General features: G+C 54.0%; 2 protein-coding genes across 4 annotated transcripts in view; one reads left to right on the top strand and one right to left on the bottom strand.

Annotated features, from left to right (window-relative positions):
• Positions 1–1,672: 1,672 nt before the first annotated feature.
• Positions 1,673–20,970, top strand: part of LOC122442248 (cytochrome c oxidase subunit 7C, mitochondrial-like) — a 20,898-nt gene continuing 1,600 nt past the window's right edge. The window contains exon 1 of one of the 2 annotated variants that reach the window (XM_043469804.1): positions 1,673–1,860. In XM_043469804.1, coding sequence (XP_043325739.1) covers positions 1,673–1,860 — 188 coding nt within the window. Of the gene's footprint in view, positions 1,894–20,970 lie in introns of those variants that run through there. The other variant, XM_043469803.1, reaches the window with a different exon arrangement.
• Positions 9,737–20,970, bottom strand: part of MIGA2 (mitoguardin 2) — a 23,857-nt gene continuing 12,623 nt past the window's right edge. For both annotated transcript variants that reach the window (XM_043469798.1, XM_043469799.1), the window contains exons 7-16: positions 19,860–19,977; positions 18,761–18,861; positions 17,860–17,975; positions 16,634–16,706; positions 16,396–16,482; positions 14,196–14,294; positions 13,773–13,907; positions 12,944–12,997; positions 11,870–11,986; positions 9,737–11,599 (exon numbers count right to left, since the gene is read on the bottom strand). In XM_043469798.1, coding sequence (XP_043325733.1) covers positions 11,393–11,599; positions 11,870–11,986; positions 12,944–12,997; positions 13,773–13,907; positions 14,196–14,294; positions 16,396–16,482; positions 16,634–16,706; positions 17,860–17,975; positions 18,761–18,861; positions 19,860–19,977 — 1,107 coding nt within the window. In that variant the 3' untranslated portion in view covers positions 9,737–11,392. The remainder of the gene's footprint in view (positions 11,600–11,869; positions 11,987–12,943; positions 12,998–13,772; positions 13,908–14,195; positions 14,295–16,395; positions 16,483–16,633; positions 16,707–17,859; positions 17,976–18,760; positions 18,862–19,859; positions 19,978–20,970) is intronic.

Genomic DNA, 20,970 nt, shown 5'->3' with positions numbered 1-20,970 from the left:
CCAATCAGAAGGTGAGACCGGCTCGCCGTGTGGGCAAGGCGGGCCAATCAGCCCCTAGCTTGGGGGGCGTGTTGAACTTTTGGTGGGAGCTTTGGTTTTGCGGGGACCTGCGCGGAGTGAAGACTTCCTCAGTACTCTGATCACGCCCGGGGTCTGCAGGTGCCTGGGCTCCCGTTAGAGTGCGTGCTCGAAGAGGGGAAGCAACCTCGGCGCGTTGGGGTCTGAATTCATCTACTCTTAGTTATGCGAGTAAACAGGCCAGAGACTCAAGGGAAATTTATTTTCCTTTGCCCTTTTTACTGACCGGCAACAAGACAGATCACACAAGACGGACGACCTTTCTATTAAAGGTGGGGGAGGGAAATCCCAGGGCGGGGCGCACAAGTCAGCCCCCCAAGATGCTTAATGGGACGGAAGCTTCAGTTCAGCTCAGTCGCTCAGTCGTGTCCGACTCTTTGCGACTCCATGAATCGCAGCATGCCAGGCCTCCCTGTCCATCACCAACTCCCGGAGTTCACTCAAACTCATACCCATCGAGTCGGTGATGCCATCCAGCCATCTCATCCTCTGTCGTCCCCTTCTCCTCCTGCCCCCAATCCCTCCCAGCATCAGGGTCTTTTCCAATGAGTCAACTCTTCGCATGAGGTGGCCAAACTACTGGAGTTTCAGCTTCAGCCATCAGTCCTTCCAATAAACACCCAGGACTGATCTCCTTTAGGATGGACTGGTTGGATCTCCTTGCAGTCCAAGGGACTCTCAAGTTAGTGCTGAATTGATGCGTAATTGAAATTAAGAGACTCTGTCCCTCATTTCATTTGGTTAACACTGATTTAGTCACATTTATGCTGCTTAATGAGGCATCTTGGAAGCAAACACCTATACCTCAGTTTTCACAAAACATTCCTCTCAGTGTCCTACATGGGGTTGCATGAATTAACCAGGACTTACCGCCCACCTCTCCCTCTCCTACCCTCACTATCTCTCTGGCTAGATTGCAGTGCTTACAATCTAGATAAGGTGCCCGGCTCCTCTTGTCTACTGTCCTTTGCATATGCTGTTCCTTCTGCCTGGAATGCATCACTTCTGCCCTCCTCTGCCTGGCCAAGTCTGGCTCAGATGTCTGATCTCACTTACAGGTTTCCATGGCCAGGAAAGGGGCTTTCACTGGGCTCCCACCGTTGCATCCCCTCTCCTACCCCAACACTGACCACTGCTGGACTGTAATTGAATAGAATTTGTATCCTGCTGGTGTGTGAAAATAGTATAAATCTTAATTATGTTGATTTGGTTGATAGTGCTTTTCAGGTCTACTGTATCCTTCTACTTTTCTGTCTATTCATTCTATTAATTTTTGAGAGTTTGATACTGAAACTCAAACTAAAAATCTATCTACTTAAAAATAATTGTAATATATAGTGGAACTATATGTAACTTTGTTCTATATTTCCCAAGTCTCCTGTAAATGTGTTATCATACTTTGATAATTTAACAAATCAAAAAGAAAAAATGTATATATAATATATATGAAGCAGGAAACTGTGATACATAACTTAAGGAAAAATTGACCAATAAAACTGATCCGGGAAGGTTGTGAGGAAGCAGCACGCAGTTTGCAGCCGTCATTTCTTCCGCCTTCAGTCTCTGGATCTTTTGTAGAGCTTCCAACAGCGCTATGTTGGGACAGAGCATCTGGAGGTTCACAACCTCTGTGGTTCATCGGAGCCACTACGAGGAGGGACCAGGGAAGAATATACCATTTTCAGTGGAAAACAAGTGGAGGTTACTAGCTATGATGACTTTATTCTTTGGGTCTGGATTTGCTGCACCTTTCTTTATAGTAAGACACCAACTGCTTAAAAAGTAATCCATGAGACAGATAGGAAGAGGAACACCTCTTAATAGAGGTGCAATCTCTTTAAAGGATCAAACCCTTGAACTCAGCATCCTAGAGATGTTTGTAAATAAACTTACGGCATAAATCCTTAACACCTCTTCTCTGAAATATGGAATGTGATAATTGAACACGTGCTTACATTTTATTTGGGCAACATTGCATTATTAGTTTCTTAATTAAATATGTATTTGATTAAAAAAAATAATAAAATAAAACTGATCCGGGGGGAAAAAAATAAAAAGAAAATGGTGCCTGGATTGATCCAGTAGATCTGGGTTATAACCTTGGAGTCTACATTCTTGTTCCCCGGGATTCTGATATAACTGGTTTTACCCGTAGTTGGCGAAGACCTGGGCAACGTAAAGTCAGGGCTTGTTATGTATTGGAGCCTGGCCCAGGCTGATGCTAGAACACGTGCCTGATAGACGACCTAATTGCTTGTCAGGAGAAGTGAGAAGACAGCGGAGTGGCTCCCTGACCAGAGTGGCTTATTCTGAGAACCAGCCAGGCAGCTCGAGTCCACACCATGGACGAGGCTGGAAGGACTAGGGAGATGATAGTGACTTGGAACCAACCAGCAAGCCAGGACGTCCCTCGGGACTCCTCAGCTGGACTCAGCGCTCCATCCGATCCAGCCTGGGCTTGTCTGGGTCAGCAGGCTCCACTTCCCTGCCACCTGCCCTCAGCTGCTTCAGGCACTGCCTCTGTTAGCTTCTGAGAGGCAGCGGGTGTGAGCTGTGAGTTTCCCAGAATAGTTCCCTGTGACCGGGCTGCCTGGTCTGGCTGCTTTGCCCCTCCCTGGTTAGAAGGCATTTCATTCGGGAGAAGCCAAGTCACTGAAAGCCAGGATCTTCTCACCTCAGAGAGAGTGTTGAGGAGGAAGCGGCCAGGGTGAGGAACTATACAATGAGAGCGAGTTAGCTGGGGTGGGGTTTTCCTAGTGGAGGGAACAGCACAATGAAATTGGCAAGGGAGGGTTGAGGGGCAGGCAGAGAGGGACCCGGCAGGGGACTGGCCTCCCGAAATGTTGAGGGCCACTCTTGGTGACCACGGAGGGGACCTTGAAAGACGACCGTTGTTTGGTTTTGCCTTTGGGGAAAAAAAAAGCAAAAAGCATACCTTTCATACAGAAAAACCCAGAAGTCGAAGGTGTATAGCTTGATGATGTTTTGCAAACTAAGTACACCTGTGTTAGCAGCCCCCTAGATCGAGAACCAGAGCTCCAGGAGCTCCTGACACCCCATCTAGTCAACCCCAGGGTGACCACCGACCCCACTGCCAGCCCCATACATTAAGTCGGTCTGCTTCGGGTACTTTTCTGTAAGCGGACTCCTACAGTGTATGCTTTGGGGGCGTGGCTCCTTTCCCCAGCATTGTTTGTGAGATCCGTGAGGAAACCTCTGGCTGTAGTTCACTCACGCTTGCTGTGTAGAGCTCCACATTGTGAACACACCATGGTTGACTTTCCATTTGAGTCTTGCTGGACTTTGGGGTGTTTCCAGATCTAGGAAGTTAGGAATGGTGTTTCTAGGAACAGCCTCCTGCATGTCTTTTGTGTACCAAGGGTTGCTTTTCCAACGGAGATGTGCCTAGGAGCCAGGGCAGAATCCCATGAGATGACTGGTCAGACCCGCTATGTGGATGAGGAGCTGGGTGATGCAGGCATGAATGCTGTGAGGGGAGGCTGCAGGAGGCACCTGCCTCCTCCCTGAGCTGAGAGGTAGACCAGCGATGCCCCTGGTATCTCTGTGCATCCTGGGAGTTTCTCCATCCTTAGTCACTGGTGTTACCTCCACTGCAGCCTGCGAGGCAGCTCTTCATTATGCTCAGTTTATAGCTGAGGACAGTAAGGGTCTGAGTGTCCCACCACTTGCCAGGTCACCCCACTAGTGTGTCACAGAGCCAGGATTTCAGTCCTGTTCCGGTGGATGGGCAGGCCCAGGTTCTGAACCAGCCTGCATCCTGTCAACTGAACTGCAGGCTGCCTCCTCCCACGGCCCACAGGAGTCCTCAGACCAGCCCCAGCAGTCCTGAGCAGAGCTGGCATTTCACTTTGGCCTCTCCTCTAGAAGGGAGTTCACCGACAGGGCGGCCCCCGGATTAGAGGTGCAAAATCTAACCCTGTGCACCGCACACTAGCTACCCTGGCATGCGCTCAAAGTCCCTAGGGAAAAACTCTTCCCCTCTCCAGGCCTGTTTCTCTGAAATGTGTCAGCTGCCGCCCTCTAGATTAGAAGTTCGTTCGTGCATTTCAAGGACTGTTTGAGCTCCTAGGCGGTTGCCAGACCAAGTCTCGGCGTCAGGGGTGAAGAGAAGGATAAAGCCTAAGAAGGGCGACACCCTGGAGAAACAGTTATTCCCGTGGAGGCTGTGAGACTGCGAGACTGCTGGGTCTTGAAAATGCAAAGAAGAAAGACAAATGGACTCAAAGTAGAAGTGATAGTTTGGCTTCAAAACCTCTGAGAGGAGCCACTCATTGCGTATTGGAGGTTTCTAGAAGTCAGAGCTTGGTAGTCCAGATACCATGGAGGCAAGTCCTCAAGACACATTTCTGGGACTTCCCCTGATGGTCCAGTGGCTAAGACTCTGCACTCCCAATGCAAGGATCCCTGGTCAGGGAACTAGATCCCACATACAGCAACCAAGGATTACACAACTAAAGATGCCACAACTAAAGACCCTGCATGCCGCAACTAAGACCTGGCGCAGCTGTATAAATAAATACAAATATTTAAAAATAAGTAAAACTGTCAATTCAAAAATGTTTTTTAAAAAAGTTAAAGTCACTCAGTTGTGTCTGACTTTCTGTGACCCCATGGACTATATAGTCCATGGGATTCTCCAGGCCAGAATACTGGAGGGAGTAGCCATTCCCTTCTCCGGGGATCTTCCCAACTCACGGACTGAACTTGGGTCTCCTGTATTGTAGGCAGATTCTTTACCACTGAGCCGCCAAGGGCGCCCACAAGCTCCCCTGGTTCGCAGCATGTGTTGATTCCCATGTAAACACTCTCTCCTGTGGCCACTTTCCAGCCACTACTGTGATGGCACCAGACCAGGAATTGGGACGATATGAGCAGGCAGCTCTCCTAGCAGATGGGTGCAAGCCGGCTCCAGTGCCTCCACTGCCTGTCCAGTGCCTGTCACTGTCCCAGGTGACACCTCGAGCTGTGCTTGGCACACAATAGGCACCCAGTGAATACTTGGTGGACAAATGCTGCTGCTGCTGCTGCTGCTAAGTCGCATCAGTCGTGTCCAGCTCTGTGTGACCCCATAGACGGCAGCCCACCAGGCTCCCCCGTCCCTGGGATTCTCCAGGCAAGAACACTGGAGTGGGTTGCCATTTCCTTCTCCAGTGCATGAAAGTGAAAAGTGAAAGTGAAGTCGCTCAGTCGTGTCCAACTCGTAGCGACCCCATGGACTGCAGCCTACCAGGCTCCTCTGGCCATGGGATTTTCCAGGCAAGAGTACTGGAGTGGGTTGCCACTGCCTTCTCCGGTGAACAAATGAGCCTTCTTCAACTGTCCTGTCCCATTTGTGTACCTGCCCTGAGAGCCATTTATATGTAACTGAACCCGCTTTTACCAAGCACTTGATGTGAACCCAGACAATGCTACGAGATTTTATCTTCCACACCCTGCTCACACTGCACCGGAATCACTCTCATGGGCAACGCGGCAGAAGCCTAACGGGTTCAGGAGAGATGGGTGTCCGTCCTGGGCTGCTGCCGTCTTGGCCGCATGCTGGGGGGCGGTCGTCCTCCCCTCTCAATTTCCCCTTTCATCAGTGGGGGGATGGGGACTTCCCTGCTGGTCCAGCAGCTAAGACTGTGCTCCCAATGCAGGGGGCCTGGATTCCATCCCTGGTCAGGGAACTGGATCCCACATGCCGCAACTAAGAGTTCACATCCTGCAACTAAAGATCTCGCCTGCCACAACTAAGACCCGGTGCAGTCGAATAAACAAATATTAAAAAAAAAACAACAGGGAAACAAACAGAGGGACTGGAATCTGTTACCTACTATTGTGTAACAAGCCAACCTCAAACCTAGTGCCTTAAGACCATCACCATTTTGTTGTTCAAGATCTGCAACTTGGCTGGGCTCAATTCTGCTGGGTCACTCATGACTCGACTGGGCTTGTGGGGTCCCAGGCACATCCCTTAAATCTGGTACTTAGCTGGGGCTGCTGGCCCAGGTGCCACACCCTCCTCCACGTGGCCTCCTCAGCAGAGAGGCCAAGGTTTTCATGGCCGCAGATACTCTCCAAGAGGACCAGTCCCAGTGCTCCTGGGCTCACCAAGCCTCTGCTTGCATCACATCACTCTTGTTCACTGGCAAAGCAGGTCTCATGGCCAAGGTCAGAGCTGATGTGGGAGAGGTCTATTTAAGGGCATGGATTCCAAAAGGCACGATTCGTGGGGGCTGTGATTGTAACAGTCCACTCACTGACCACCGGAGGAATAAACGAGCCAGGATTCCCCTGGGGGCCTTCCCAGCTCTGGTGTCTGGGTTTCTGAGCTTCCTGGGACTTGTTATGCTAGAAATGAAGTTCTCAAAGATGAGTTCGGGGGGTGGGGGTGTCTAAAGGACCCAGGAGCCAACTCAACTGGGCTTCCTCTGGTCAAATTTGTGACCATTGGAGCATCAGAAAAATGATTGTAACTGAGCGTAAATTATGGAATAAATAATCCTTGAGTCCATAGTGGTGATTCAAAAAAGAGGTAAAACTCTTCACAGAATGCTATTCAGCAACAGAGGAATTAAATACTGATGCATACTATAAAATGGATGAACCTTATATGTAAAGAAGTCAAGCTCAAAAGATCACATTGTATGACTCCATTTACAGGAAGTGTCCAGAAAAGGCAAGTCATGAAAGTAAACTGGTGGCAACCTGGGGGCTGGGGGAGTCACTGCAGTCAAGTACTAGAGGTCTTCTGGGGGTGGTAAGAATATTCTGAGACTGTACTGTGGTAGCAGCACCACTCTAATGGCAGAAAAGGAAGAGGAACTAAAGAGACTCTTGATGAAGATGGAAGAGTAGAGCGAAAAAGCCGACTTGAAACTCAACATTGAAAAAACTAAGACCATGTCACCTGGTCCCATCACTTCATGGCAGATAGATGGGGAAATGATGGAATCAGTGACAGACTATTTTCTTGGGCTCCAAAATCACCGTGGATGATGACTGCAGCCATGAAATGAAAAGATGCTTGCTCCTCGGAACAAAAGCTGTGACAAACCTAGACAGCACATTAAAAAGCAGAGGCATCATTTTTCCAACAAAGATCCATATAGTCAAAGCTATGGTTTTTCCAGTAGTCATACATAGATGGAAGAGTTGGACCATAAAGAAGGCTGAGTGCTGAAGAATTGATGCTTTTGAACTGTGATGTTGGAGAAGACTCTTGAGAGTCCCTCAGATTGCAAGGAGATCAAACCAGTCAATCCTAAAGGAAATCAACCCTGAATATTCATTGGAAGGACTGATGCTGAAGCTGAAGCTCCAATACTTTGGCCACCTGATGCGAAGAGTCGACTCATTGGAAAAGACCCTGATGCTGGGAAAGATTGAGGGCAGGAGAGAAGGGGGCGACAGATGAGATGGTTGGACGGCATCACTGACTCAGTGGACATGAGTTTGAGCAAACTCCAGGAGAGAGTGGAGGACAAGGAAGCCTGCCATGCTGTAGTTCATGGGTCGCAGAGTTGGGCACGATCAAGTGACTGAACATTTTGGTAACAGTTTGACACCTCTGTAAAGTTACTAAAGTTACTAAAAACAATCATTTAAAGTAAGTGCATTCTATGGTATACAAATCATACCTTAATAAAGCTATTTAAACACTTATTTGGGGTGTATTAATTAAACACAGCATTAACTAAACACAGCATTGGGGGTATTAATAATTACATCTCCTTGAGTATGAAATCGGTAGAGGGGAAGAATCAAATACTTACCCTCTTTTTAGGTTGAACTGGGGTATGTCTCCAGTTAATCAGGAAAAGCTTTTCAGAATCCCAACAGATATTAGAGAGCTAGTGCTCATTTTTAACGTGTGATGTTTGTATTGTGATTAAGCCAGAGAACTACCTTATTTTTAAGATAAGTTTTTTCAAGTAGTTTAGGGAGGAAGCACAAGCCTAAAACTTACTCCAAAATATTTTCTAAAAGGACTGTATGCATGAAACAACTATGGCAAGATGTTAATTACTGACTCGAAGTGTGGATTTTGTGGGTGTGCTTTATACGGTTTTCTTTTTAACTTCTGTACATGTAAAATTTTCAAAAAATACAGAAAAACTTTCAAGTACAGTGGTCCCAGCTTATCCAGTTTTGCTTTCCAAGGTGGTACTTACCGTCAGTCAACCATAGTCTGAAAATATTACATGGAAAATTCCAGAAATAAATAATTCATAAGTTTTAAGCGCACACCATTCAGTGCAGTGTGATGAAAGCTCGTACTGTCTCGAGCCATCCTGCTCCGTTGCCACCTGGATGCGAATCATCCTTCTGTCCGGCGCATCCATGCTGTCTACCCTACCTGCCTTCTAGTCACTTACCAGCCCTCTGCATTATCAGAATGACTGTCACAGCATCACAGTGCTTGTGTTTGAGTCACCCTGTTTTACTAAATAATGGTCCCCAAGCACAAAAGTTGGAGGAGGAAATGGCCACCCACTCTAGTATTCTTGCCTGGAAAATCCCACGGACAGAGGAGCCTCCCGGGCTACAGTCTATGGGTTGCAAAGGGTTGGACACGACAGAGTGACTAACACGCAAGCACCAAAGTAGTGATGCTGGCTATCAGAATATGCCAAAGAGAAGCTGACAAGTGCTTCCTTTAAGTGAAGAGGTGAAAGTGCTCGACTTAATAAGGAAAGGAAAAATATGTTTACTGACGTGCTGAGATCTATGGGAAGGACGAAGCTTTTATCCATGAAATTATGAAAAAAATTCGTGTTTTCTGTCACATCTCAAGCTGCAAAACTTACAGGTATGTAGTAAGTGATTAGTTGAGATGGAAAAGGCATTCAATTTGTATATTTTGAGAGACAGACCATATACACATTTTTATTAGCGTACTGTTTTAATTGTTCCTTCCATTTCATTATTGTTGTTCATCTCTTACTGTGCCTAATTTACATAAACTTTACCACAGGCCTATATGGGCTTCCTAGGTGGTGCAGTGGTAAAGAATCTGCCTCCCAATGCAGGAGACGCAAGAGACGTGAGTTCGACCCCCGGGTTGGGAAGATTCCCCTGGAGGAGGGCATGGTAACCCACCCCCATATTCTTGCCTGGAAAAATTCCATAGAGGAGCCTGGTGGGCTACAGTCCATGGGGTCGCGAAGAGCTGGACACGACTGAGTGACTGAGTTAATGACATAACATATAATATAGGTACGTATATAGAAAAAACATAGTATATATGGGATTAAGTACTATCCATGGTTTCAGACATCCGGGTCTTAGAATGTGCCCCTGCCCAAAAGAGGGGACTACTGTACTTTTGAAATAAGTCATGCGATTGTCCAGCTACCCATGAGAACTTCAGATTTACAGTGATCGAGGGGCTGGTTCTGCAGTCCCTGCCGGGTGCAATACCTGTACCTTAGAGACAGGGCCTCCGAGGCTCAGAGCCCAGTGACCCTACCTAGATGCTGCCAGAGCAGGACCCACACCCAGGCTGCCCACCCACATCCATGGCATTGCACTGGCCCCTCCGTGCCAAGGGCCAAATGGCCCCGCCAGGCCTCCTCTGCCCTCCTGGAGCCTCCCCCGACCCGCACCCCAAAGAGCAGGCCCCCCACTGGAAGCAATGACCACATGTGCTTGGTGACGCTGGAAGAAAATCATTTAAATCATTTATTTGACTCAAGAGTCGATGTGCACAGGCCCTACCGTACAAAAGTGGGAAGCTGCGACAAGTGCCAGAGGCAGTGCGTGGACATGTAAACACAGACAACATGAAAAGTGCCAATTCTGGGTGATTCGGGAGCAAATCAGAGCAGCCAGGGCCTAGGCCCAAGATCACATTCACAGTGCGGGCAGGGGAAGTGCAAATGAACGGAATGTTAGCTTGGAGGGCCCCCCCCCCCCAATCCTTCCCACCCAGGAGGTGGCACTGGTTTGGAGTGGGTTTGGAGTCAGAAGCATAGTTAGTGCACAGTGGTCCCTGCAGTCTGGGGGGACGGAGGGACCACGTGGGGGCAGGAGTGGGCTCAGAGAAGATGGGCCCTCTCCCACCCCACCCCGGGGACCCCTTTGCCATTCAAGGGAGGGCGCCCCCAGGACTGACGAGCCAGTCCCAACTCCAAAGTGTGGAAAAACAGAAGTCTGTGTCTCTTGGAGGCAACCCCACCCGGAAAGGGGCGGACCTCAAAATAAAGTGTTAAGGCAATAAATAAAACACCTGTTTCCTCAGGTGGAAACACCGCAAGGGAAGCGAGTCTGCGGGGCGGACAGAAATCCGGCGATGTGGGCACCGATGCCCATAGCCTTCAGCGGCGGGCTCTACACTGCTACTTGGTTTGTGCGTCAAGTTGAAGGCTGAGAGCCAGGTGAGTTTCCCGTCCTGATGCTGGTCCAGCCGCCTGCATCCTCTGACCATCCCCTGCCCCACGGCTCCTCGGCCCGTCACTCTTGGGGACCGAGATGACCCCGGTCAGAGCCTCCAGCCCAGCACCTAGCACCAGCCAGAGAGTCCCGGGCTCACAGAGGGCAGGGCGGGGGGCGACCAGCCCCACCTCCTCCATCTTTGGTGGTGGCAGAGGTGGGAGGAGAGACAGTCCTCGGGAGGGCCAGGGAAGGTCAGAGGACAGCGTCCTGCTCAAGTGCTTGGTTTCTCAGGGGCCTGATCCCTGTCCAGACACGAGCCCAAGTAGGCCCACCTCGGGATGGCCCAGGCCCACTGCCCACCGAGGTGCCCCCAGTCACCGCCTTCACCCCTGGAGCTGTTCTTTTGGGTGGCGGCGGGCCGTAAGCCCTGGCCAGGCACATGCCTGGACCTGACACTGGCCAGCCCGGGCCCCTTCACCACAGAGCCCTGCCACCCCCTCTTCCATCTCCACCCTCCCAGCCCTATTCAGCAGCCCCCCGGGGAAGTGGGAGGTGTTGGGGATCCACACCCCGGGCATCCCATCTCCGCCTGATTCTTCCTCTCTGGCCCCACTGGCCGCTAGTCCAGCCTCCGCTTCCCCAGCCTCCGCTTCCCCAGGCACAGCCGAGGGCGGGTCAGGTGGGCCCCTCGGGGCTCCCTCCATCTCCAAGGAAGTCTGCCCTCCACCCCCAGGCCCTGGGGATTCCCAGATGATGGAGGTTGGGGTGGGGGCAAGGTCAGGGGCAAGTAAGTGCCCTTGGCCACCACGGCCTGGGCTCTGCTACTGCTCATGGCCAGATACCCAGGCCTCCCACGCCAATCCAAAGGCCTCTCTCTGGCGTCCCCCACGTGAAGGCAGCCCAGGCAGCCATCATCCCGGGCCCACAGTGGCCACTACTGCAGCGCCTCTGGGGGCCTGTTCTCCCGGGGCAGCACACCATTGAGGCCAATACTGCCGGCCGCCGGCACCCCCAGATAACCAAGCAGGATCTCGCTACGGCGCCGAGACAGCTGGAGGATGTCCTCAGCCAGCGCCGGCACGGACGTGTAGCGCACGTTGTCCAGGTCAAACATGTCGGTCAGGTACTGCACGATCTGGTGCTGGGGGACACGGCTGGCGTCAGGCTGGGCCGGGGCCCCTGCTCCCCGCCAAGCCAAGGTTCTCCAGGCCACCTGAAGCCACTCCCCCGACCGCCCCCCCTGGGGGGGCCCCCAACTCAGCTCCTTCTGTCCTCTGTTCCTGCCCTCCTGGGGCTTCCTGTGGACCTACCCGGGGCCAGGTCCCCAGTGGAAGGGGCAGGCACCCCGCCCAGACCCTTCTCCGGACGCAGGGCCAGGCAGGCAGCCGCGGATGCCAAGCTCCCTGTTTACCTTAAAGAAAGCACAGACTTCAGAGAGCTGAGGCTTGGGTCCAAGGAAGCCGAAGGCTAGGACAGGGCTAACGTGCTCCGATACGGAGTAGAAATGGGAGATGAAGCCATCAGGCACCTGTTGGGGGGACGGGCGGGAGTGGGCATGGCAAGGCTGAGGGCTGGGACCTGGGCAGGGAGAGGCAGCCAGGCCCTGTGTTCATATTAAGAGCTGGGGCTTCGGAGGCATGTCCGGCTTATTCATGTCCTTGCTGGGTGATGTTGGGTGAGTGAGTGGGACTTTCTTTAATTAAAAAATTTTTTTTTGTTTTAAAATCTAGCGGCACTATGCAGCTTACAGGATCTTAGTTCCCCGACCAAGGATGGAACCCAGACCCAGCAGTGAAAGTGTCGAGTCCTAATCACTGGACTGCCAGGGAAGTGTCCCTGTGACCGGGGCTTTCAGAGCCCTGGTTTTTGCCTTCGTGGCACAGGGGCCACCTCGGGGCGGTGGCAAGGGCTGCTAGAGTAAGGGCCCGGGTAGGCTCAGCAGAGGAAGTGCCCGGGACACATGGCGGCGGCAGCTGGCATCAGCTGGGCGGCAGAGCGGGCTGGCAGGGGGACAATGGATGGCAGCCCAGACAGGCAGCCGGTCGCCACCTGGGAGCGCAGATAACGCAGCTCTCAGGGTGGGAGCGGGGCTCGGCCTGCTCCCAGGGCACCCTGCCCCGACCCGGACGCCAGCACCACCTCTGCTGCTCTGCGCAGGCCCTGCCTCCCTCTGAAGAGGCCCTCTCCTCACTTCTGATTCCCCCTCATCACCTCCTGACCGCCCGCTCTGTGCTGGGCCCTGGGTGGGAAGACAGTAGATTTCTGTGGGCTTCTGAGGCCCTCCCTGTGGGGGAGGTCATGGCAGGATGGGTGACCGGTACTGTGACAAAGGGCAAAAGCTGCAGCCCACCCCACCCTGTCCTACCCCCAGACCAGGGTCTAGCACACACCAAAGGGAAGGTCAGCTGAGCTAGGCTCCACACCCAAGGCCCACCAGCCCCCGCGTGGCTGCTCTCAAGAGGCCCCTCACCATCAGCTCACTCACCATCAGCAGCCTCCTCTTGGCTTTCAGGACCGACCAGCAGGCAGTGGCCAGGGCCTAAATTAAAGAGGGCACCCCCCGGGGGGTGGGGTCAGACCAACAGGCCGGGCCTGCAGCTGCTACTCACCCAGAGCTGGGACCAAGCCTTTCCCCCAGCTCACCCACCCCAAGCAGGGAGATGGGAACAGCTGTCTGAAGTCTGCCTTTTCCCTGTCCTCAATTAGGAGTCAGGTGTACCTAAAGCTGAATTTTGACTCCAACCCTTACAGGGTGAGAAGCCAGCAATCTTCTTCTGGGCCTCAGATTCCTCTGTAAGATGAACTTGACCGAGCATCCCCGCCTTGCTCAGTGATTGTGGAGCTCCACGGTTACTGCCTATCAATGCCCAGTCCCTCCCCTCTCCAGATCACCCCACGCCACCCGGCACAGCTTGCCTGCCAGGGGCCCTGTGCTCAAGGCTTTCCTGCTGTTCCTCCTTTATTTTGTCCATATTTTAACTTGACTGAATGCATTCAAATGGAATAGAACTAATGGCAGCTAAGAATGAGTGGAATTGCCCAAATGAAACTATGAGGCAGGAGGAAAATACACACCCAGCCCCTCTACAAGAATGAGACGAGAGCAAGGGGGGGCTCCCCTGGAAAGTTCTACAGGGCAGGCGCTGGGGCGCCCAGCGGCCGGCAGCCTGCCCCAGGTGGGTGGGGGTGACTGCTCCGTGATGAGTAGGGATCCAGCCCCAGGGCCCAACACCAGGGATGGAGGGACGTGGGGTCCGGGCAACACACATGGGGTCACATGTGTGCGTGCCTGGGAGTGGGGGGCGACCACACACCGTCTCCTTAAAGCTGTCTGACAGCCAGCGGTTCCTCAGGACGGCGAGCACCGAGGACGGGGGGTTCTCCAGGTCCTCGAAGGCGTCCATGAGGATAAAGTCCAGCACGATGTCGAAGAAGCTCATGCACACCACCTGCAGGGCCAGGCGGTGCTCTGAGGCCTGAGAGGGCGGGTGTGCGGGGGTCCAGGTGGGAACACCTGGCTGAGCAGATACACCTCTGCTCCGCAGCAGGGTGTAGCGGGGGCCACCCTCCCAGCAGCCCGAGCCTGGGGCAGTGCGGGAACGGGGGCTTCCAGCAGCCGTGGAGCCATCTCAGAGCCTCGAAAGCAAGGCAGAGCTCCAGGGCGCACCTCCACCCTGCTCAAGGAGCTCAGGCGGGGGGACCCCAGGACACCAAGGCTCGGCACAACAGCGACTCACCCCTCGGCCCTCCAGCTCCAGCCGCGTGGTGGCCCAGGTCTCCGGCCGTAGGGCATAGCTCAGCATCTCCTCATAGCTCTCCAGGAAGCCTTTGGGGCTCTACAGGGAGAAGCAGAGCCTGTTTTGGCCACGGCCCCAAGACCCCGTTGGACTCTATCCACAGGGGCGGGTTGGCCCGTGGATGGGGGACACTCCAAGGCCAGGCCAGGGCCAATGCCTGAGCAGCGGTCACAGAGAGAGTGAGGCTTTGCAGAGCCCAGGGCGTGTCCGGGAGAGAGGCAACGCCAAGCTGCCCAGCAGCGTCTCACACCAGCTCGTTACTAAGAACCGACCTCCCTCCAGGAGGTGTGCACTGGCTACGGAAGGAGCTCACTGTAGAAAGGATGCATGAGGGTGTGAGGCTGGGCCCGCCAACCGAATCTCCACGACCATCGGCCTCCCTGGTGAAACGGGAGAAGCTGCAGCTTTTCTCGGGGAGTCAGTAAGCTCGTTCATGTGACACCACTAGGCAGTAAATAGTGTACAGGACTCCTGCTGCTGCCCGGTGCAGACGGTCAGCACCCAGGAGGAAGTCTTCACTCTCTGGGACTGGGAGCCCTAGCGGAGGCTGACGACGCAATTTGCAGACACAGATGTCATTTACGGACCTAGAAAGTGAGCACGTGCCAGGGCTGACCTAATATGGATCAACTCATTTAATTCATACAACCCTGTGAGGGACTGGCCAACATTGTGCCCACTTTACAGATACGAATCCCGAGGCTTCAGATCAGGGATGTGCCCAAGAGCCTGGCAGGACAGAGCTGACACAGACCAGCACCGGCAGGGTGATGGCATTTATGAGAACCACAGGCAGAGGCGTCACTGGAGGAATGTTCACCAAAATGTAAACAGGGTGGGGCTGGGGACAATTTTTTTCCTTCTTTTTGCATCATCTTAGTTTTTTCTTCAATGAGTGTGAATCGTTTTTTACACTGGTTTTTTTTTTTTTTTGCCATGCCTCAAGACTTGTGGGATCTTAATTCCCTGACCCGGGACTGAACCCAGGCCACATCAGTGAAAGAAAGGCTGGAATTCTAACCACTAGGCAACCAGGGAACTCCCATTTTTATCATCTTTTTTTGAACTGCTTTTGTGAAGTTGTTTTTTGTTTTTTAAGATGTATTTATTTTTGGCTGCACTGGATCTTTGTTGCTGCACTCGGGCTTTCTCTAGTTGTAGCAAGTGGTGGGCTCTAGGCACGTGGGCTTCAGGAGTTGTGGCTCACAAGTTCTAGAGTGCTGGCTCAGTACGCATATGGCTCAAGGGCTTAGCTGCTCCATGGCATGGGGGATCTTCCCAGACCAGGTATCGAACTTGTGTCCCTGGCACTGGCAGGCGGATTCCTAACCACTAGAACACCAGAGAAGCCCAATTTTCATTAAGTTTTAAAGAAGATTTGCTAGAACGACCACAGGCTGTGCCTTCACTTCCCCAAGCCTCAGTTTCCTCGCATGTAAAAGTTGACTATGAAGATGAAGATGAGGGCTGGCCCTTGCTGACGCTTTTTATGGTCACTGACCTCAGCCAGTGACATCCCCAGGACACGCCCATTTACACACGAGGGGACTGAGGCCTGGAGAGGCTTCACGAGTGGCCCTGGGCACAGTATGGAGGAAGGCTGATTCCGCAATTCCAGAGCCTGGGTGTGCGCAGCGGCCAGTGTCTTCCCAGAGGCCAGCCCATCTTTACTGCCTGGAAAAACGTGGTGGGGCTGTCAGCTACCTCTCAGTTCAGAGTTGGGCACAGGCTCTGGCACTCAGGAGCTCAGTGCTCGCCAAGCTCTTCTTGATTTCTTAATCAAAATTAAGCCAAGTGGGACTTCTCTGGTGGTCCAGTGGCTAAGACTCCACGCTTCCAATGCAGGGGGCGCAGGTTCGATTCCTGGTCAGGGAACTAAGATCCCACGTGCCGTCACTAAGATTCAGTGCAGCCAAATAAATACATTAAAAAAAAAAAAAAAGCAATAATTTCCAAAATTAGCATAGGAAAAAAAACGCAAAAACTTTCCCTGCTCTCCTGTGGCTTGCAGGATGAAGCCAGAGCTTATCAGCTTGATTTTAGATTGAGTTCTTTTTTTTTTGAACAGGACTAAATAAAAGAAAGATAAAATAAGGGGCAGGGGAAGAAAAGCCAAAAAGAGAGCCCTGGCCACTACTACCTTCTCAGCCTTGGTCATCAGGCCTGTCACCATCTGCCGGCCGACCTCCCCGAAGAAAACCTGGTGACTCTTGTCCTCCAGGAGGCCCTGAAGAGTGAGGAGGGAGGGGTGAGCTGCCCAGCTGGCGGTCCCCCAAAGCCACAGAGAGGGCAGTACCGTGGGCTGGGCAGATGGTCCACCTGCTCAGAGGAGCCCACCCCCCGCCCCAGCTCCCCAGGCTCCCGCGGACCACACCCACCTCAAAGGCCTGCCGCACACAATGCAGCTTGGCTAGAAAGTCCTGGTCGCTGTAGCAGCCCAGCAGTTCTGTCCTGAGGGGAAGCACAGAGAGTCGCACCTCCTGGGACCCCCGCCAGCAACACCCTTGTGGGGTCAGGGTGGAGCCCCGGGTGGCCTTGCCTCCGCCTGGCAGTGTGACCTCGGGCAGGGGACTGGTCTCCTCTAGGCCTCAGTTTCCCCAGAACCAGCCGAAGGGGCTGGTAGGATGCTCTCTGAGGATGGGCTGCCTCAACGGCACGTGGTGCCACTGGACGGTGTGGTCACTGGGGGTCGGGCTGACCTCAGTCTCCTCTACCAGCAAAGGACCCTCTTGAGCAAAGGACCAAAATGGCCCAGTTTCCCCCAAGGCCAGGGCAGGGCTTTCTGGAGCAGCCAGATGCACCCTGGTCTGAGCCTTTTATCCAAACCTTCAGGCCTTCAACTGGGTCTTCTGGCCATTTTCAGCAAACTTTAAACACACACACGTAAATCTAGGAGCCATGACCATCATACAGAACAATGAGCTTAAGACAGACAAGAGCTTTCAGATATACCACAGAGGAGACTGACGCTAAGAGGGGTCAGGAGACTTGTCCAGGGCCACACGATACGAAGTGGCAAGGCTGGAGAGACCCAGGTCTGTCCCCCAAGCCTGGCTTCTGGACCGCTCCTTAAGGGAATCTGTCAGAACACAGGGCCTAGAGGGCACTTCCCTGGTGGCCCAGTGGTTAAGAATCTGCCTTCCAGTGCAGGAGATGCAGGTTCAATCCCTGGGTGGGGAACTAAGATTCCACATGCTGTAGGACAACTCAGCCTGCATGCCACAACTACTGAAGCCCACGCACTCTAGAGCCCGTGCTCTGCAACAAGAGTTCCCACGAGGTACCCAGAACACAGGGCTTAGGGACAGTGCCCACCGTGCTTCCATGATTGGACGCATCTGAGAACTTGGAACCAGCATGAATGACTGGTATTTTAATTACTTGTATTAGTTCGTTATTGTGATCGCTAACACCACACCCACCTGTCTTGTACCAGGGCCATCCGAGGGACTTCCAAGACTAGGGCAGGAGCCCTGGCCAGCCCACCCCGCCCTCAGCCTGGCTCAGCGGGGCCCTCACCAAGCACTCACTGCTGGATTTCCCAGCCTCCTCTAAGAGAACGGCGCCCCCAGCCGCCCCCCTGCCTCCTTCCTCCTGTGTTCACCTGAGGGTCCGACAGGGCACTTTGCCTTCCTTTACCAGCTGCAGGGCCTCCTCGTAGGCAGCGGCGGGCCTGGAGAGTGGGATCGGGTAATCTCCGACCTGCAGGGACTCAAAGAGCTGGGGGGAGGGTGCAAAGGGGGAGGGGGGCACGTGGAAGCCTGTGTCAGCAGCATGAATGTGGGGGAGGGTGCCTGCCCCAGGAACTTCCAGCAGGGGACACCCTAGGTTACAAGCTCTCCGAGGGGATGTCAGCGGGAACCCTGGCCAAGGGCAGAGGCCTGGATTGGAGTCCCCTCCTGGTCCTCAGCATCCCCGTCACCAGGTGCCTTTCCCACCAGTTCAGTTCAGTCGCTCAGTCGTGTCCGACTCTTTGCGACCCCATGGACTGCAGCTCGCCAGGCCTCCCTGTCCATCACCAACTCCCGGAGCTTACTCAAACTCATGTCCATCGAGTCGGTGATGCCATCCACCCATCTCATCCTCTGTGGTCCCCTTCTCCTCCTTTCCCATGGGGTCCTTTCCATAGGGACCATCTCTTGGACACAGCCCATGTCCTCCCATCCCAGGCAAGGACAGCCGCCTGGTACACGTGGCCATGGCAGGAAACGAACACCAAGCCACGAGCACAAGGCCTGGAGAAGGAGAGGCCAGTGTGGGCTGCAGCCGCTGGGGTCAGGGACCCCTGCCCTCACGCGTGGGACCCTCAGCTCCTGCTTTCCCAGGCTTCCCTGTCCCAGTTGAAAAGTCCCCGGGGGAGGAACACTTGGCGACCGCCAGATCCTGCTCCGGCCAGAGGAAATGCCTTCACTTTCCCACGACCCATCACTGGCCCCCAGCAGAGCCGACAGGGGCCCCCCTGGCCTTCACCCCTCCCCGAAGCCATCCCCCCCAACCCGCATCACCTCGGTGGCGGAGAAGAAGGAATCTTCCGAGGTCAGGCTGTCCTCATCATCCGCCCGCAGACGCAGCGAGCCCTCCGTCAGGGGCAGCATGAGGGTCCGCTCTGGGCAGGGCAGGAAGAGGGGGGCTGAGCTGGGATCCTGAGCTCCCCGGGCTGGGATGTCCACGGACACCAAGCCTCCCAACACCCGATCCCGGGAAGACAATGCTGATGGTCGCCAAGCTTCCAGTTTTCTCAGTACCCACCAGGGGACCTGCCGCAGCCACATCGCCCGTGGGCCCTGAGCTCTGAGCGCGGGCTGTGCTTTATGGCCCCGAGCAAGTCACCTCCCCTTGCCAAGCTGACACTTAGCCTCTGATACCAAACGGCTGCTCACTCCGCACTGCCGTTCCCACCTGCTCGAGGGCAAGGGGGTCTGGACCCTCAAGGGGGCTTAGGAACGATCTGTTGAACAAACAAGCAGAGGCTACAGTCTTGAGGCCCCACCAGTCTTTTCTGCTGTGAGAGGAGGCCAGGGGAAGCAAGACTGTTCTCTGATGGGGACAGGCAATGGAGAACGTGTCACCCTGGCCAGCCCTCGCTGGGCCCGTGTCGCCCCTGGTAGAGCCAGGGACCCCGACACTCAGGAGTCTGGTAAGCCCCCTGGAAGCTGACGGCACCCAGGGCAGGGCCACGGTCACCGCACAGGGTCTGGCACGTGGCGGGCACTAGAACGCTGTGGCTGCCCGGCTGAGTAACTTCACTCCCTCTCGGCGATGTCAGGCCTCTTGACCTCAACGGTGCGGGCATGTGTGTGCTATGCGGCCTGCTGTGGGCTTAACTCCATGGGAGCCACCCCTCTGCCCACCCAGCGGCCACAGGAGAGGGCTTAAGCCAAAGGCCCGGAACGGTCGCTGGGGTGGGCGGGGGGAGATGTGGACACAGCAGCGTCAAGGCCTGTTCCCAAGGGGATGGGGGCAAAGCACACTGTCCAGGGACTCCCGGGGCCTCGTCCCAGCTCTGTTCCTGCCTGTGTGGCCTCGGTCTCCCCATCCATGCGGTGGGCCCCTGACGGGATGAGGTCCTGGGCCCCAGGGATCCTGCACCCGGCCCCTGCTCACCCAAGTCCAGCAGCATGCTGTCAGCCGGGAAGGTGGACCCGAACTCCTCCTGCAGGTGGTAGGCCCGATGCAGCAGCGACTCCAGCTTCTCCGCAAACTCCTTCCGCTGGGACTCTGGCTGCGGGTAAAACAAGGAAGGTCAATCCGGGCCCTTGAAGCTCCCCTACACCAATGGCCCCTTCCTTCACCATGATGGGGGCCCAGCCCCCAGGGAAAGCGGTGGAGGTGGGGAGGGGGGCAGCTCTGAGGCCCAGCAGCGAGCGCAGGTCTGGACTGAGCAGCCCTATGCAGGAGCCACTGGCCAGACACAGCCAGCCCCACCTGACATGGGTGACAAATGTAAATGCACACCGATTTCAAACACTTCGTATCTCCCCCCCAAAAACCCACAAGAATACAAGAATGTTAAATACCTCCATGATTTTTCACCTTAATTATGTGTTGAGATAATAATATTTGGGGTATACCAGGTTATAGAAAATGTATTAAAAGTCATTTGATTCATTTCCTTTTGCTTTTTAACATGGTCTCTGGGAAATTTTAAATGAGATACGTGGCTTCTGATTGAACAGCGCCACTCTAGACCTGAGCAGACCTGGTCCAAACCCTAACACCATCAGTTCTGAGCTGTGTAACCTTGAGTAATTAACTCCCCCATCCTGAGCCTCGGTTTCCCTATCTGTCAGCTAAGGTAAGAGAACCTACTTCCTTGGATTTCAGGGAAAACATGCATAGGGCATGTGAGTACTTCCCAAAAGATGGGCCCAGGGTGAAGGCCTGTCAGTGTTGGCTATTATAACCAGAGAGAAGTTAGGAGCCCAGAAAAAGCTGGGTTCCACCCCACTGCTGCTATTACCTGTGTGCCCCTGGGAAGGCATCCCACCCATGGCACCACAGCCTATGACTCCTCGCCTCCCCCCGCCTCCAGGCCAGGTTGTGGGAGGAAATGTTTGTTTGACCCCAGGAGCTTGTGGGCTGAGGGGCCAGACACAGGCAGGCCTGAGTCTGTTTTCCACAGAGGCTGCCAGACCTGCAAGTGCATGTAACCAGACCCTGGGGAGGGGACGGGGGCCAACTAGGGCCTCAGGCCACTGGGGACAAAGAGCCGGAA

This window comes from Cervus canadensis, chromosome 5 (genome assembly GCF_019320065.1).
Source record: "Cervus canadensis isolate Bull #8, Minnesota chromosome 5, ASM1932006v1, whole genome shotgun sequence".
Taxonomy (NCBI): Eukaryota; Metazoa; Chordata; class Mammalia; order Artiodactyla; family Cervidae; genus Cervus; species Cervus canadensis.
The sequence above is the reverse complement of the archived record's forward strand: the minus strand, read 5'-3'. Positions and strand labels throughout refer to the sequence as shown.